The following is a 15,566-nucleotide window of genomic DNA, read 5'->3' on the forward strand; positions in this document are numbered from 1 at the left end:
ATTCAGCTGGAAATTTTCCTTTGTCCTTTTGTTTTTTGAGGCAGGGTTTCACTATGCAGCCCAAATTCCTGCCTCTACATCCTTGGCTCAGGGTCTTGCTATTGTGCCCAGTCTGGCCCCATACTCCTGGGCTTAAGTTATCCTCCTGTCTCAGTCTCCTAAGTATTGAAACTACAGGCAGGCAACCACACACCCAGCTCCTAACTTTCTGTTATTCTAATTCACCACTGGGTAGCAATAGTCGCTAGGTTTATACACAAAATTCCATACACGCTGGAATGGCGCTTGCCTGTACAGAGATATGACCACTTTCTTTCAAAATATCAGAAGATCTCTTTTTGCTGTTCTCCTGCTTCTTCTTACCCTGTGGAGAACATAACAGAACAGAAATCAAACAAACATCAACATATATGTTTATAGCCAGGCATAGTGGCAAGGTCATTTTCAGCAGACTCTATAAAGTTGCTATGCTACATAGTTATGGAAGTTGGTCAATGGTACACACCTGTAATTCAAGCATTCAAGAGGCTGAAGCAGGAGGATGGAGAATTCTAGGGCAGCCTGGGTTACATTGGGAGACCCTGCCTCAAAAAACGACAAAATGTGTGTGTGTACATACACATGGATCCCTTCTCAGCCTGCATTCACCTACCACATCTTCTCCTTATTCCAGTGGAAAGTACAAGGCAAAGTCAATTCCTCACCTGTGTGCTGGGCTCCACCCCACCTCTTTTTTTTTTTTCTTTTTTTTGGCAGTCCTGGCGTTTGAACTCATGACTTTGAACTTGCTAGGCAGGTGCTCTACCACATGAGCCATGCTTCCAATCCTTTTTACTCTGTTTTTTTTTTTTTTGAGATAGGGTCTTAGGGTCTCACTTTTTGCCAGGCCAGCCTGGCCCATGATCCTCCTATATTAGGCTTCTTACCATAGCTGGAATGACAGGCATGCATAACCACTCCCACCTTTTTTTCAATAAAGATGGGGTCTTGAAATTTTTCTTTCCTGGGCTGGCCTGGAACCTGACTCCACCCTTCAATACTCATGGTGGACCTTATGAAAGAAAACTCCACAAGTGATAAATATTCACTTGTACAAAACTATTGACAAGAAAATGTTCACAATATATTGCTAAATAAAAAATCAGACTATAAAACAGCATTATAGAATACTATTAAAATAGATAAGGAGCTAGGGTTGCAGCTCAGTGGAAAAGCATTTGCCTAGCATTCAGGAGGCCCTGGGTTTGAACCTCCAAAATAATATAGACAAGACAGACAGGTATAGTGGTGCAGGCTTACGATCCCAGCCTTCAGGAGGCTGAGGTTGGAAGGTCCTGAATTTGAGGTCAGCCTGGGCTATGTAGTCAGAGCTTGTCTTTTTTTTTTTTTTTAAAAGGTGGCTATAAACACATGGGAAAGACTAAAAAATCATACATATTCCTAGTGTTATCCCTCAGTAGAATGTGTCAAAAGGAAAAAAATTAAAATGATTTAAAGATCCTTATTGGCTTTATTTTCAGTCCTAGTGGTGGGCCACACTTTATTCGATAGAGTAGAATAAGGATTGCACTGAGCAGAGGAAGTGTTTGGTTTTTTTTTCTTTTGTTGTTTTATTTTGTTTTGTTTTTTGAGAGACAGGGTTTAGCTACGTAGCCCAGGCAGAGCTAGAACTCACCATCCTCCTGAGAAGGAGTCTCCCAGTGCTAGCATTACAGGCATGTGCCACCATGCCTAGCTTTATTTCTGTAGGTCTTTTCTATTCCCACATTAGCTCACTCCAGTACACAACTCTCTCTCTAGAATTCTGTATTCAAAAAACATATCTGTTGGAAATATCAAACATTCTCTTTTTTATTGTATTGCTAATGTTTAATGCTAATGAAAATGTTTTAAGCTTTTTAAAATATGCACCAGTCCTTGTGATATTAACCAGACACACATGCCATAACTTGTGTCTGAACTTCACTTACTATCCTCAAAAGGTTGTGATATGAGAAAAAATTATTTATCTGTACATGTCTACAGCATTCACTCACCCTTGTTCTTCCCACAGGTAGAAAGATGAGAGCTATGGATGAAGGCTAAAGCCACCCAGTCAGTTCTCTTGAGGGGGGATATGCAATAGAGTGAAATGCAGCTAGTCATCACACCCTACGCCCTGTGGGTGACAAGCGTCCCAGACCTCCTGCTGTCTTCCAGCACTGTCATAAGGAGCAGAATATCGTTACTATGGCTACATCATTTGCAGGACCCTCTGTAAAATCAAAGTGTGGGGCTTGTTGTTTGAAATTATGAAGAATTTCACATTGGTGACAGCAGAGCATTAAACCAAAGTGGAATGCTCCCAGTGTGAGTCCAGTATGGCTGCACAGGTCTCCTGCCTAGGAAGCCAGCCATGACTGCAGTGACAGACCTCAGGACACTTCCTGCTGGGGGCTTGGGGAGCAGGTGGGCAGTAGGTAACTATGGCTAGAGACATAGGGTGAGATTTTTGCTTGAGGGCATTTTGGGATGAAGAGAAAGGATAAGAGCTCTCTTGCTGGGTTTTTTGTTTTTTTTTCAAGTGTTGAAGTGGTCTGCACGTCCCCCTTATAGTGTTCAAGAAAGTGAAGAAATAGTTCTTATAAAAGGATATTTTTTATACCATAAAATTCATCCTTTTATGAAAGAGTATTTTAGTCTGCAAGACTCTGGTGCCATTTAGGGACTGGATACACAGGGTCACTCTGTACAGCCAGGTATTAGTAATGTCACTAATTAGGTTAGGGTTGGCTGACACTTTTATACTAATGCTAGTTTATTTGCACTAATGACCTATGAGTAAAAGTACACTATGCTTGACTTCCTCTCTCCCTCTTCCTTCCTTGTTTTTAACAAACGAAACCCTTTGTTACTTTCCAGTAAGAAGCTTAAATATTTTCACTTAATCATAATCACTTCTGCTTATCCAACCAAATGATTATTTTCCCAATATAATTGCACAGAGGATCATAATGAGTTCTTGCTTGTTCAAAGTCACTGCCCTCTATGTCACCTCACTCACCAGGAGCTATGCTATAACTAAGGTCTCTCCCTGACCTGTTGCCTTCACTGGCCACATACCCTTCCACCCATGGCTGAGCCCCTCTTTACTCTTTTCACCCTGCCTTCCAGAGCCCCAGTTCCCATGCAAACAATGTTCTTATATTAGCAAATTCTTCCCAGAAGTCCCCCTCCCACCACCACCACTTTCTCTCTGATGAGGGTCTCACTATGTTGCCTAGGCTATTTTTCGTCTCCTGGGCTCCCTCCTGCCTCTGCCTCCTGAGTGGTGGGACTATAGGTGCATGCTACCACACCTGGCAATATGTAACTATTCTCCAAAATCATCATTTCGGGGCCGGAACATTGCTTTATACTATGATTTTTAAAGTACTTGAAAATTTTCTCCTCCTTTGAGATACATGCCACCTAATGACCTTCTTGTTATAGGAAAACCATAGATTTCTGGTCATTCCTTCCTGTTAGCCCCTTTGTCCCTTCACCAACACCATCCTAAAAAAGCCTAAACTCGGCTTTTTTTGTGGTTTTTTTTTTTTTTTTGCAGTTCTGGGGTTCAAATTCAGGGCTTCACTCTTCTGTAAACTTGAGTTGATCCAACCAAGAAATGTAATTTCTAGGGAAAGCAGAGCAGGAGAAGGAGCTTGTATCCATAGGTGAAGTAATGGAGCCTTCACAGCAACCCCGGTCCTCTTGAGGGTCAATTAGAGTTGTAAGTTTTTAAGCCACTTCTATTTGATTTATCTACTTATTTACTTATTTATTTATTGGATTTTTGAGATAGTCTCACTATGTAGCCTCCAGCCTTAGCCTCCCAAATGCTGTGATTATAGGTGTGCATCTCAAGCCCAGCTTGCAAGCCACTTTTAATGTGGGCCCTTGTTATAAATACCAGAACCTATATTTCAGCTTATTTATCTATTTATTTGTTTGTTTTTTGCAGTACTGGGGTTTGAACTCTGGGCCTACACCTTGAGCCACTCCACTATCCCTTTTTTGTGAAGGGTTTTTTTCGAGATAGGGTCTTGCAAACTATTTGCCTGGTTTGGCTTCAAACTGCGATCCTCCTGATCTCTACCTTCTGTGTAGCTAGGATTACAGGTGTGAACCAACGGAGCCCGGTTTCAGCTAATTTAGATGCTGGCTAAAAAAGATACACTGTGAATTCAAATGGCTACAGCATAAGACAGAAAGTAGTGAGCAACTAGGGCACAGATAAAAATGAATGACAGAGAGGAATCATCTCAAGCCAGGCTGTGAGTTTAATAGAAGTTAAAGTTTCTGAGCTGTAGCAGACTGACTGTCCAAAAGTGGTGGAATGTCAGCATGGGCTCTTACCAATCAGCTACTGATTTTTCTGTCATTTTCTTTCTTTCCTTTTCCTTCCCGTGCTCCTCCGTTTCCCTTCTCCTCTCTTCTCTTTCTTTTTTTGGTGCTGGGGATCAAACTCAAGGCTTGAGTAGGCTGCACAAGTGCTTGACAACTGGGCTACACCCCACATCCCATACTTTTTGTCTCTACTGAAAACCTTGGCATGACCCATGCTGAAACTGAAGTAACCTACAAAGTCGTTCAGAGCCGGGCGCCGGTGGCTCGCAGCTGTAATCCTAGCTACTCAGGAAGACCGCGGTACAAAGACAGCCTAAGCAAATTGTGCTGGAGACCCTATCTCGAAAAAAACCCATCACAAAAAAGGGCCGATGGAATGGTTCAAGGTGTAGGCCCTGAGTTCAAGCCCCAGTACCAAAAAAAAAAAAAAGTCATGGTCCTTTTGTTATCTAGCGCTGTACTGTCGAGTAGGTTGTCACCTATTAGTAGAGTAGTAAGATTTAAATTAATAAAAACAAAATAAAAAAAAAACTTAGCTCCTCACACGAGCCACATTTTCAGCGCCTAGTGGCCACCTGTGACCGCTGGCTGTTGTATCAGCGGAAACACAGCTCTCTTCCACCATGGCGGAAGGTCCTTTTGCACGGCCCTAGGGATGCTTGAGAGCGTATGTGCCTCCCTTCCACCAACGCTCAACCCAAGCGAAAGACTGTTGCCGAGCTCATCTACTTCCTAGGGGGATTTAAACACGGGTACCGTCAACAGAAACCACAAGGCTTTGGCCTGGTGAGGTGTGCCGATTCTTCCGCCTAAATCAGAGAAGACAGCGGGCGGTGAAAAGGAGGCAACGACCCAGACGTGGAGGCGGAAGGAGAGCAGAAGGGGCGGGGCGCCGCGCGGAGGGCGGGCCCTTCACCAGATTGGGGGCGGGGCCGCGGGCGCAGGCTCTCCAACCAGACTGGGGGCGGGGCCGAGTGGTGGGCGGGCCTCTCACCAGACTGGGGACGGGGCGGGGCGGGACTGGGTTGGGGGCGGACCCTTCGCCAGGCAGAGGCGGGCCGCGTGGGGTGCGGGCTCTTTAACCGGACTGGGGGCGGGACCAGGGGGGCGGGGTTGCGAGGGGCGGGCCGGGAAGGCGGGGCTGCGAGCTGTCGGCGCGCGAGCCCCGCCGTGCGTGCTCACGTGACAGGTCCGCGCGTCCCTGCTCACGCAGTTGTCCAGGCGAGCGAAGATGGCGGCCGAGAGGGAGCCTCCTCCGCTGGGGGACGGGAAGCCCACCGACTTTGAGGAGCTGGAGGACGGGGAAGACCTGTTCACCAGCACTGTCTCCACCCTGGAGGTGAGAGCGCGTCGCCGTGGGTGCCGTGCCGTGCTGTTCCGCGCGTCTCACCTTTGGCTGCCTTTCCCTGCCTGACTTGTCCCTCCCCGCCCCCCGGGTTTGCCGGACCGAATCGGGGCGACACCTGTGACGCCGGCCCCACCTCAGGTGCCTGTGGTGGCGGGGGTTGGCCTGGATGGCCAGGCGTCCTCCCGAGAGCAGCCTGGGGGCCGGGCCGGGCGGACGGGGCTTTGGCCGCGTCTTTCGGGCTCGTGCACCTCTCCAGGCCACGGGGCCGGGCCTTCGGTCCCTGCCTGCCGCAGCCCCTGCGGACCGGGCCGGCCTTCCCTCCCGCGAGAGCCCGCGCCCTGGCCCCGTTCCTCGGCTCTGTCCTGCGCCGCCGCCACTTCCGTGGGCCCGAGCTTCCGCTCGCGACTCTCAAGTGGAGGAACGCGCTCGCCGGTCTTGTTCGTAGGGTTTTTAGAGGATATGCATGCATGGTGTTTAGAAAATACGCGCTCGATCGGAGGGAGTAGTCTAGCAGTCCAGGAACTGCCTTTTTTTTTTTTTTAAGTTACCAGGGGAGAAATAGGAACAGCTCTGCACCCCTTTTCCTCTGTTCTCGCATGGTCAGCGGTCTCTGAAGCAGGGTGTTCCTGTTTTTGTCCGAGGAAACACCCTCGTGAACTCCAGTGCGGCGGCCCGCGTCCGCCGGCGCTGCTGACAGCACGGCCGCCCCAGCCGCGTTAGCTGCGTCCACCGGGACGCGAGCACACGCCAGTGGCCTGCTCCCCATCAGGTGCTTTGTTGACGCCTTCTTGACCTCTTCAGCTCTCCACCAAGTCAACTGGAAATTATTGTAGAAGAGCCGTTATCTGCATTTCAGCCATCGGAACCTGGGAACTTCCGGGAACCGTTTTCTGCACTCGACAATCTGCTAATTGTGCAGTGTCGCAGCCAAACCCCACCTACCCCCAGAGCATAGGTTCCCTGGAGTGCCATGATCACCTCTGCTCCTCACAAAACCTCAAACATTTGTAGCCAATAAATGCTTACTGGACTAATTGGCAAAACCAGCATCTCCTAAGAATTAGTACAGATTATTTTCCAGGGTATATTTGGGGGAGTTAGTATCTTTTTTACCCCTGTATACATAATACTCAGTTACCTTAACATGTTGAAAGTGTCCACAGGATCCTAAAGCCTTTTTCTCTTTGGGGATACAAAGGTTTCTAGCAGGCGTCAGAGCAAACCTGACTGACCTTGTGTGAACTAAAATCCTAAGCATTCTGTTTAAAGTTGAGGCCACTTAGAATAAAAGGAACTAATATTTGTATTTCCCATGTGGATGGGGCTTTAAGGAAAAAAAAGCGTTTGACTCTTTTTTTCAGGGAAAGTCTGCAAAATTTGATTATGACTGCTTTAAATTTATTTTGGTAAATGTACTGTGAAAGTTGTAAATAAAGTTATTAACTGTTCACTTAAATCCTTATTTCAGGGACTTATACAGGTTATTTTTAAGAAAGTGGTAGGCTGTCAGATTTGTAAATTCAATATTTTTCCCCTTTAAAATGTTTGGCAAAGGATATATAGCAGAATTTCATAGCATACCACAGTTACTCTAAAATTGCTCTTTTTAAAACAGCTTCTCAAACTTTGGTTACAAAAGAATTCACAGTATTCATGTTTAACATGTAGATGCCTGCACCTCACTGGAATCTGTGTGCTTTTTGGTTTTTTTGAGAGGTTCTATATTCAACCCAAGCTGGGCTAGAACTTGAGATCCTCCTCTCAGCCTACCAGGTGCTAGGCTACATGAATGCACCACCAGGCCCAGCTGTTTGTGGTGCTGGGTGTAGAGCCCAAAGCCTTGCATACGCTGGGCAAGTACTCTGCCATTGAGCTACATCCTGGATGCTTTTCAAACTTTATACAGTAAGTTACCTAGTGATGTTGAAGGCAAATTCTGATTCTGCTGGTCTGGGGTAGGATCCAATATTGTATATTTTTAACAAGCTTTCCTGATACAGCTTCTGGGCCATAGAGAACACTGAGTGAGCAGGTGTGAAGTGACCTTCTGCCTTGAATACTTATTAACTAAGAAAATATTTACTAACTACGCTGTAAATTGAAAGTAAGCCATATAAGTAAATGTCTTTTAATTTTAAAAAGTAAAGTTTTCAAATTATATTATTCATTTAGCAATTTCTGAGGGCAAAGCATTTCCTTTCAAAATTAAGAACAGTCACAAAAAGCTGAGTTCAGTAAAATAAGCTGTTTCAGCCAGGCCTAGGAGTGTGTACCTGTAATACCCAGCATGTGCTAGACTGAGGCAGATGGATAGCCAGTTTGAGACCAGGCTGGGGCTACATTGCAAGATCCTGTTCAAAAACATTCCCATCAAAAGAACCAAAAAAATAAAATAAAAAGGTGTTTCAGACCCACAAAACAGTTCTGTTTTAGAAGTAAGGCTTTAAATTGTTAATGAATGCTACTTTTTTCCTTAAATGATACGATCTTAATCTAGATGCTTAACCTTTTATCATGGAGTAGTAGACCCCACCTTTCAAAAGGAAAGTCAGGAATTTGTATTATATGCCTGGGTGTTTTTTGTTTAGTTGGTTTTTTAGAGATAGTTTTGTTGAGATATAATTCACTTACTGTACAATTCACTTATTTAATGTGTACAGTTTATTTAAATTTTTTTGGTGGAACTAGGGTTTGAACTCAGTCTCACACTTGCTAGGCAGATAACACTACCACTTGAGTCATGCCCATTGACCTTTTTTGCTTTAGTTATATTTTGTATAGGGTCTTGAGTTTTTGCCCAGGCCAGCCTCTAACTGCAATCCTTTTACCTATGTCTTCTGTGTAGCTGAGATTAGAAAAACGTACCACCAGGCCTACCTTACTGGTTGAGATGGGGTCTGGTTACCTTTTGACCCAGGCTGACCTCAAACCACAATCCTCGTTTTCTCTTCCTCCTGAGTAACTAGGATTACAGGTGTATGCCTATGCCTTTGCTTTTGAGTGTTGGGACTATTGGAGGCATGGGTTGCAGTGCCTGACTCTTTACATGGTGGGGGGTTTTTTGCTCCCTGAGATAGGGTCTCCTTCTCTACCCTAGGCTGACCTCAAATTCACCTAGAATTCCAGTTATGTGTACCTCTTCAGGCCTTAACTTTCTGGTCTTAATGGGGTCCTTTGAAGCACAAGTCTTTTTACATTTTTATGAAATTCAGTTCATCCATTTTTTCTTTTGTTATGCGTTCAGTGTCATAGCCAAGAATCCTCTACTGAATCCAAGGTCGTGAAGGTTTCTGAAGCCCTATGCTTTCTTCTAAGAGTTTTATATTTTCAGCTCTTATGTTAGGTCTGATCCATTTTGAGTTAGTTTTTGTATATGGCATTAGATAAGGGTCCAATGTCATTCTTTTGCATATGGTAATCTAGTTCCAACACCATTTGTTGAAAAGAATGTTCTTTTCCTACTGAGTGATGGTCATGGGACCCTTGTCAAAAGTCAGTTGACCAAATAGATAAATAGATGTTTGTACCTTGGTTTTTTTTTCCCCATTCAGTTATTTACTCATCTCAAATCTAAGAGTCAGCTGAAATTAAGATGAAGACCACAGTTTTCCTTACATTGTCACATCCTTTTTTTTTTTTCTTTTCCAGTAGTGGGACTTGAACAAACGCATGGCCTTCACCTTGAGCCACTCACCAGCCCTATTTTTGTGAAGGGTTTTTTGAGATAGGGTCTCTAGGAACTATTTGTCCGGCTGGCTTTGAACCGAGAGCCTTCTGATCTCTGCCTCCTGAGTAGCTAGCTTTACAGGTGTGAGCCACTGGCGCCCCGCACATTGTCACAGCTTAATGTTTGAGAGCATTTCACTGGAATTTCCAAGTGAGGACTTCAGGGTCTTAGAATTCCTTTCCTATCATGTAACCCTAGGCTGTAAGTGCTCAGAAAATGCCTTTGAGTATTTAATTGGGGGTGGGGTAAGGCACACCTATAATCCCAGCACTTGGGAGGCTGAGACATGAAGATCTCTAGTTGGAGGACCGCTTGGGCTACATGAGATCCTGTTTCAAAAAAAGTAAACAAAATCCTTGAACATGAGTATTTACTCAACTGTACTGTTTAGAAAATAATGGGAGTGCAGAGGTCAGCAAAACACTGGAAGTCTTCAAGGATGGGCTAGCTCCAGTGGAGAAGAAAGACAGATACAGAAGACTCTAAGGCAGAGATTATATGTTCTGAAAACACAAATTTCCAGTGGGATACAGGGGAGATTCTAATTTCTAGCAACATTCCTGGCATAGTAGATGAATTGTAAGTGTATCTGCTGGCTGGAAAAAGTCACTGAGGAGGTAGGAAGTATTTAAGAGAGGCTTTGAAGGGTGAGATAAAATTATAAAATGATGGAATAGCCAAGGTCACTTAAGGTTCATATTCTTGGGGAATATACATAATTTGAAGTGGCTGATTAGTGGATGTGTTTTGGGTTTGCTGTGTAGTGACATTGTGGAGTTTTCAAATCTAAATGTTTATAGAGCATTTCAACTGGAATTTCCCAGTGAGGACTTCAAGGTCTTAGAATTCTTTTCCTGTCAAGTAACCCTAGGCTGTAAGTCCTCAGAAGATACCCTATTTAGTTGACTTCAGTAAATATTGAGTATTTAGTTGGGGGTGGGGTGGGGAACGCCTGTAATCCCAGCACTTGGGAGGCTGAGGCATGAAAATAGGCAGGTGAAAGCTGTGGGAGACATACGTGTCTGTAGCATGATACCTGGGAAGGTTGATGTAGCAGTTTCAGAGGTAAATTTGAATTGGAGTTACATTGGTAGATTGATAAGTTGGACTGTCTTTTACAGTTTGAGGTTAAAGACCTCAAGAAGGAAAGTGCAAGTAATAAAAGAGAGAAGGAATTGGAGTCACTACAGACATAGTTTGTGAGACTCCCTCTCTTAAGGGGATTCTTAGAGAAAGGAATTAGAAGTTTATTTGACTTATGGATAGTTACACTATTAAAGATAGCATCAGTCTGAGGGTGTAACTCAGTGTAGAGTGCTTAGGTGGCATTTGTGACACATACGAAAAGATAACATCAGGCAGCTGGATGGGCTAGAGGTAGAGATTTGGGAGGCTGTCATACTTTTATTGAAAGATGATGCTGAATCTTACTCTGAGGAAATCTGTCTTGTCTCTGCCCTTATGAAGTGAATGAAGTAACAGAAGTCAATACACTAAATACAACTGTGAACAAATACTGGTAGTACCAGCTGATACGTGCATACAGTACAGAAGAGTATCTAAGACTGGAGTGATTTAATTGCTCTTTAATTGGCCTTTGAGACCCTGAAGTGGTTGGCATTAGCAAGGGAGAGTACATAGAATGAGACCCTTTTGATAAAGAGGAACTGAAAATCTAGCTCTGTAACTGTTGAAAATAGAAACTAGGGCTGTGGCTCAAGTACTAGAGAGCCTGCCGGCAAGCACAAGTCCTTGAGTACCACTAATACAAACCCAGTACCACCAAAAAACAAAACAAAACAAAAATTAGAAGGAGTAACAAAATTAGGTCTAGGGATGTAACTCAGTGGTAGTGCTTGTCTAACATGTGCAGGGCCTGGGTTTAATCCCTCGCATTGGTTTGGGGGCGGGGGGATGTCGTACCTATTTTAATTAACTTAGAAGAGAAGAATAATTTGTTTTCCCAGTTGTTTACTGCTGTGCGTCTTCATTTCTTCCCCAAAGTCCAAGTTTTTGTGACTTTTTCCTAGCATATGTCTTCAGCCTGAAGAACTTCTTTCAGCATTTTTTTTTTTTAAAGCCAGCTCTGTGGCAACAGATTCCTACAGTGTTTTTTCATTTCAGAATATCTTTATTTCAACTTCATTCCTGAAAGACTTTTGATACAGGCCCTCTCTATGAAGCCCGAGCTGTCCTCCAACTCTGGATCCTCCTCTTAGCCTCCAACTGCTGAGATAACATGTGCATACCACCATAGCAGGCATTGATACATGTTTTTGATGAATGTAGAATTCTGAGTTTGACAGTTCCTTTCCTTCAGCACTTTAAACGATTTTGGGCCGCTGTTTTCTATTTTCTGTGATTTCTAATGAGAAATATGTAGTCATTCTAATCATTTTTCTAAATGTAATTTTTGTGTGTTTTTAATTGCTTCATGTTTTGCCATTTCTGTCATTTTTTATGGTGTAACTGGATCTGGTTTACTATGGGGTTGTTTAGAGTTTACGTCTGCCTTAATCTGTAAAATTTATGTCTTTCAATAAATTTGGAAAGTACTTACCTGTCATTTCTTGAAATATTTTTTTGTAATTGTTCTCTTTCTCTCTCTCTTTCTAGGACTTTAATGCCATGAATGTTAGACATTGTTCTTTTTCATTGTTGAGGATCAAACCCAGGGCCTCACACATTAGGCTAGTATTCTACCACTGAGCTATATCCCCAGTCTGTCTGAAATTTTACTCTTTGTAAGTTATCAGATTGACTAGTTTTATGGCTGCTGAAAGAGGACATGATAAAGGAGTTTATTAGTCAAAGCATAGCAAGCAGCATGAGTGTCGTGTTTGAGACAGTTTCCTGTGCCCCTCATGTTCCAGTCAGGCGAGGTAAATGGGCCAGGGGATGCTACACCTGTGTTTGATCTGTGTGACAGCTACAAACTGAAGCTTTGGAAAGTTAATTGATTTGCAGTAGGCCACATTACTGCCTATTTTCGGTTTTTGAGGAGACTGTATTACACTGTACAGTAGACAAACCTGGTCTTTGCTTTGAAAACCTCTTCCAAGGTTGTTCATTGTGTAAGTGTTAATGACAAGATAGTCTAGAACAAGGGAGCAAATTTCTTTGCTTGCAAAATGCACAGGAGCATGAGAGACCATGGGGATTTGATACACTGTAGAGTCTGTTCCACAAATGTGCAGCTTGGAGGTAAGTCTATGATTTGTGTAGATTCATTCATAGAATTAAGAGATTTTCTCCAGGATCCCCCCTATTCCCTACTCTTCACCTTCTAGGTACTTTTTTTTTCAGTTTTCTGGGTAGTAACATAACTACTCCTGTGAGTTTTATCTGTTTACACTGTCACACACTTGCCCAGGTTGGGCCAGCCTTGCAGAAATGCAGTCAAAGAAAAGAGAAAGAAAAAAAAAAAAAAACCTAATGAGGATTTCTGCTCTATAAACTTCAGACTACTGGGTTCTCTTTTCCTGGTGCAACTGCCCAAAGAATTCTATTTTCTCTTGGATTTACTGCTGCCGTCATGCAGCTAAGCCACTGGGTCTGTCATCAGGGCAATGCCAGAACAAAAAACAGAGGGACAAGGTAAAAAAAAGGAGTTTCCCACAAGTACTAACCAGGCCTAACCCTGCTTAGCTGCCAGGATCAGAGGAGACTGTGTTCAGGATGGTATGGCCGTAAACCACCCATATTCTCTTAGATGTAGGGTGTTTTAACGAGAAAAACAAAAGATTTTTTTCTTGGCATCATTGTTGCTCCTATTTATGGCATAGTTCTACAATTGGCACTAACCTTAGATGTCAAGACAGAGAACAACAACAGCATAAATCTCAAAATTGACCTTTGTAAGAATCATTTTTCACATTTTTTGGCTCCTTCCTCAATCTGCTTGTTTATTTTAACATGATTGTGTTTGTATTATACAGGGTTCTTAGTGTCCACCTGTAGGAGAGAGGCTGTAGTGGGCTTCTTTGATCTTGGTTGAAATCCAAAGTACTACTCTTTAACTTAACAAACACTAGCAAGACCCTTGATATTTTGTATTAAAAACCTCCACACACTACTAGATGATACTGTGAGGGAAGAAAAGACTATATTAAGAATACTAGTATCTATTCAGGTGTTGTGATGCACATCTATAATTTCAGCACTTGAGAGACTGAGGCTAGAGGATCAAGGGTTCAAGGCTAACCTGGACTACAAAGTAAGACCTTGTACCAGAAAAAAAAGAAAAAAATATACTGGTGTTAACTCAATTATGGTTTTTTTTTTTTTCTTATTTTTAATTTTTTTCAATTAGGTATCTTAAATAGCTGGTAGTTCTGATTGCCCAGAACCTGTGCTCCAGTCCTAGAAACCATCAGTGTTCCTTCTTCCATCACTTTCCCCTTTGGCAGTCACTCTCCACACCTATCCAGTCACTGGAGAACAGCTCTTGTATTGACCAATAACCTGGAAGAGGCATGGGGAAGCTGGGACACAGATAAGAAGGTCCTTAGAGCCTTCAGTGAGTCAGTGTTCCATGGCTGCTTCCAGAGCAGAGAAGCACGGCCCTCATAGCTGCTAATGAAGAGACTGGGGAGAAACTGATGCCACATAGCTTCTCCATAGCAGTGTTACCCCTGCCACGCTGGCCTTCACTGGAGCTACTGACCACCTACACCATTCCTATCCCACATTCCACTCAGGCTCTGGACTGAGAGACAAAGGGGTTATTTTTGTTATATAAATACTTTGTTTCGTTTTTCTTACTCTTGTCTCTGGAAACTACTTATCTCAGATGCTAGCATAATATAAATGTTTAATTACGTTATGAATTCATTATTTTTTTTAATTTTATTTTCTGAGTCAGGATCTCTGTATATAGTCCAGACCTCAAACTCAGAGTCCTGCTTCAGCCTTGCAAGTGCTGGGATTACAGGCATGTTCTATCACGCCTGGTTTACCAATTCATTATAGATTATATAAACAGTGCATGTACTGTAGTTGAATACTGTATTTTTTTTTTGCTGTCTATAAGAGACTTTATTTTTTTATTCATTTACAGTTGAATACTGTATTAAAATCCTTAACAATCTTGTATTTTAAAGAATTAAAAAATACCTTGGTTCAGATATTTACCATTTCTGTGCTTTTTTATTCTTTAAACATTTTTATTAGCATCTATTATTTGTAAGGGGCTTTCATTGTGACATGTTCATATATTCTTGTAACATATCTTGGTTAGATTCACCCCACTGTCATTCTCCCTCCCCTCTTCTCCCCTACTTAAAATGATTTCTACATGTTTCAGTGTTCCTTTAGCATATCCTCTGCTCTAACGAGTACATCTATTGATGGGAATTCTCTTGTACTTCCTCTGAAAACTTTGTCACTTTCATTCTTTTTGCCAGTTTATAGATTTCTGGGTCAATAGCTCTCTTTCAGCACTTTGAAGGTGTTCTTCCACTGTTTTCTGAAGACTAAGAAGAATCTACGTGCTTTCTCTCAGACTTCAGTAGGGTGGGGCAGGGAGGAGACCACATGACCCCAGGATGGAGGTTTTTAAAGCTATGGGAAGTGACATACCATCATTTCTGCTGTGTGCTATTGGTTACACAGACCAACCCCTGGTACAAAGTGAGAGAATACTGTGCAAGGGTGTGAATACTTGGAGTTAGAGATCATGGTCAACCATCTTGGAGGCTAATTACTACCATCCTTCTAGGCAATAACTTAACTCTTTTGTTTCTAAGATTTTTACAAAAGCAAAAGAAAATACAATATGATGTGATAGGAGAACATCAATTTTTCATTACTTCAGTGAGCATAAAATGCAAATCATGGAGTGTGGCAGGAGATGAGGCTGGAGAAGACAGCCTTGTATGGATGCAGAAGGGTTTGGGTTTTAGACTGCAGTCGTCGGCAGGTCACTGAAGAACTATGAGCAACAAGTGGAGCCATCAACTCCTGGAACAATATGAAGAATATACTGAAAGGTGGGGGGGTGGCGGAAGATAGTGAGGCAGAGCTTGAGTTTAGGGAAAAAAATAATTTAGGATTGTGGCAGTGAAAATATACAGGAAAGAGACAGTAAGAGTACAAGTGTCAGTTAGTGACTGGCTAGATGTG

General features: G+C 42.9%; 1 protein-coding gene across 2 annotated transcripts in view; it reads left to right on the forward strand.

Moving 5' to 3' along the window:
- The first annotated feature begins 5,548 nt into the window (after window positions 1-5,548).
- Snx2 (sorting nexin 2) overlaps window positions 5,549-15,566 on the forward strand; it is a 46,339-nt gene continuing 36,321 nt past the window's right edge. For both annotated transcript variants that reach the window (XM_020176307.2, XM_074076563.1), the window contains exon 1: window positions 5,549-5,707. In XM_020176307.2, the coding sequence (XP_020031896.1) occupies window positions 5,600-5,707 (108 nt within the window). In that variant the 5' untranslated portion in view covers window positions 5,549-5,599. The remainder of the gene's footprint in view (window positions 5,708-15,566) is intronic.

Source organism: Castor canadensis, chromosome 6 (assembly GCF_047511655.1).
Source record: "Castor canadensis chromosome 6, mCasCan1.hap1v2, whole genome shotgun sequence".
Lineage (NCBI taxonomy): Eukaryota > Metazoa > Chordata > Mammalia > Rodentia > Castoridae > Castor > Castor canadensis.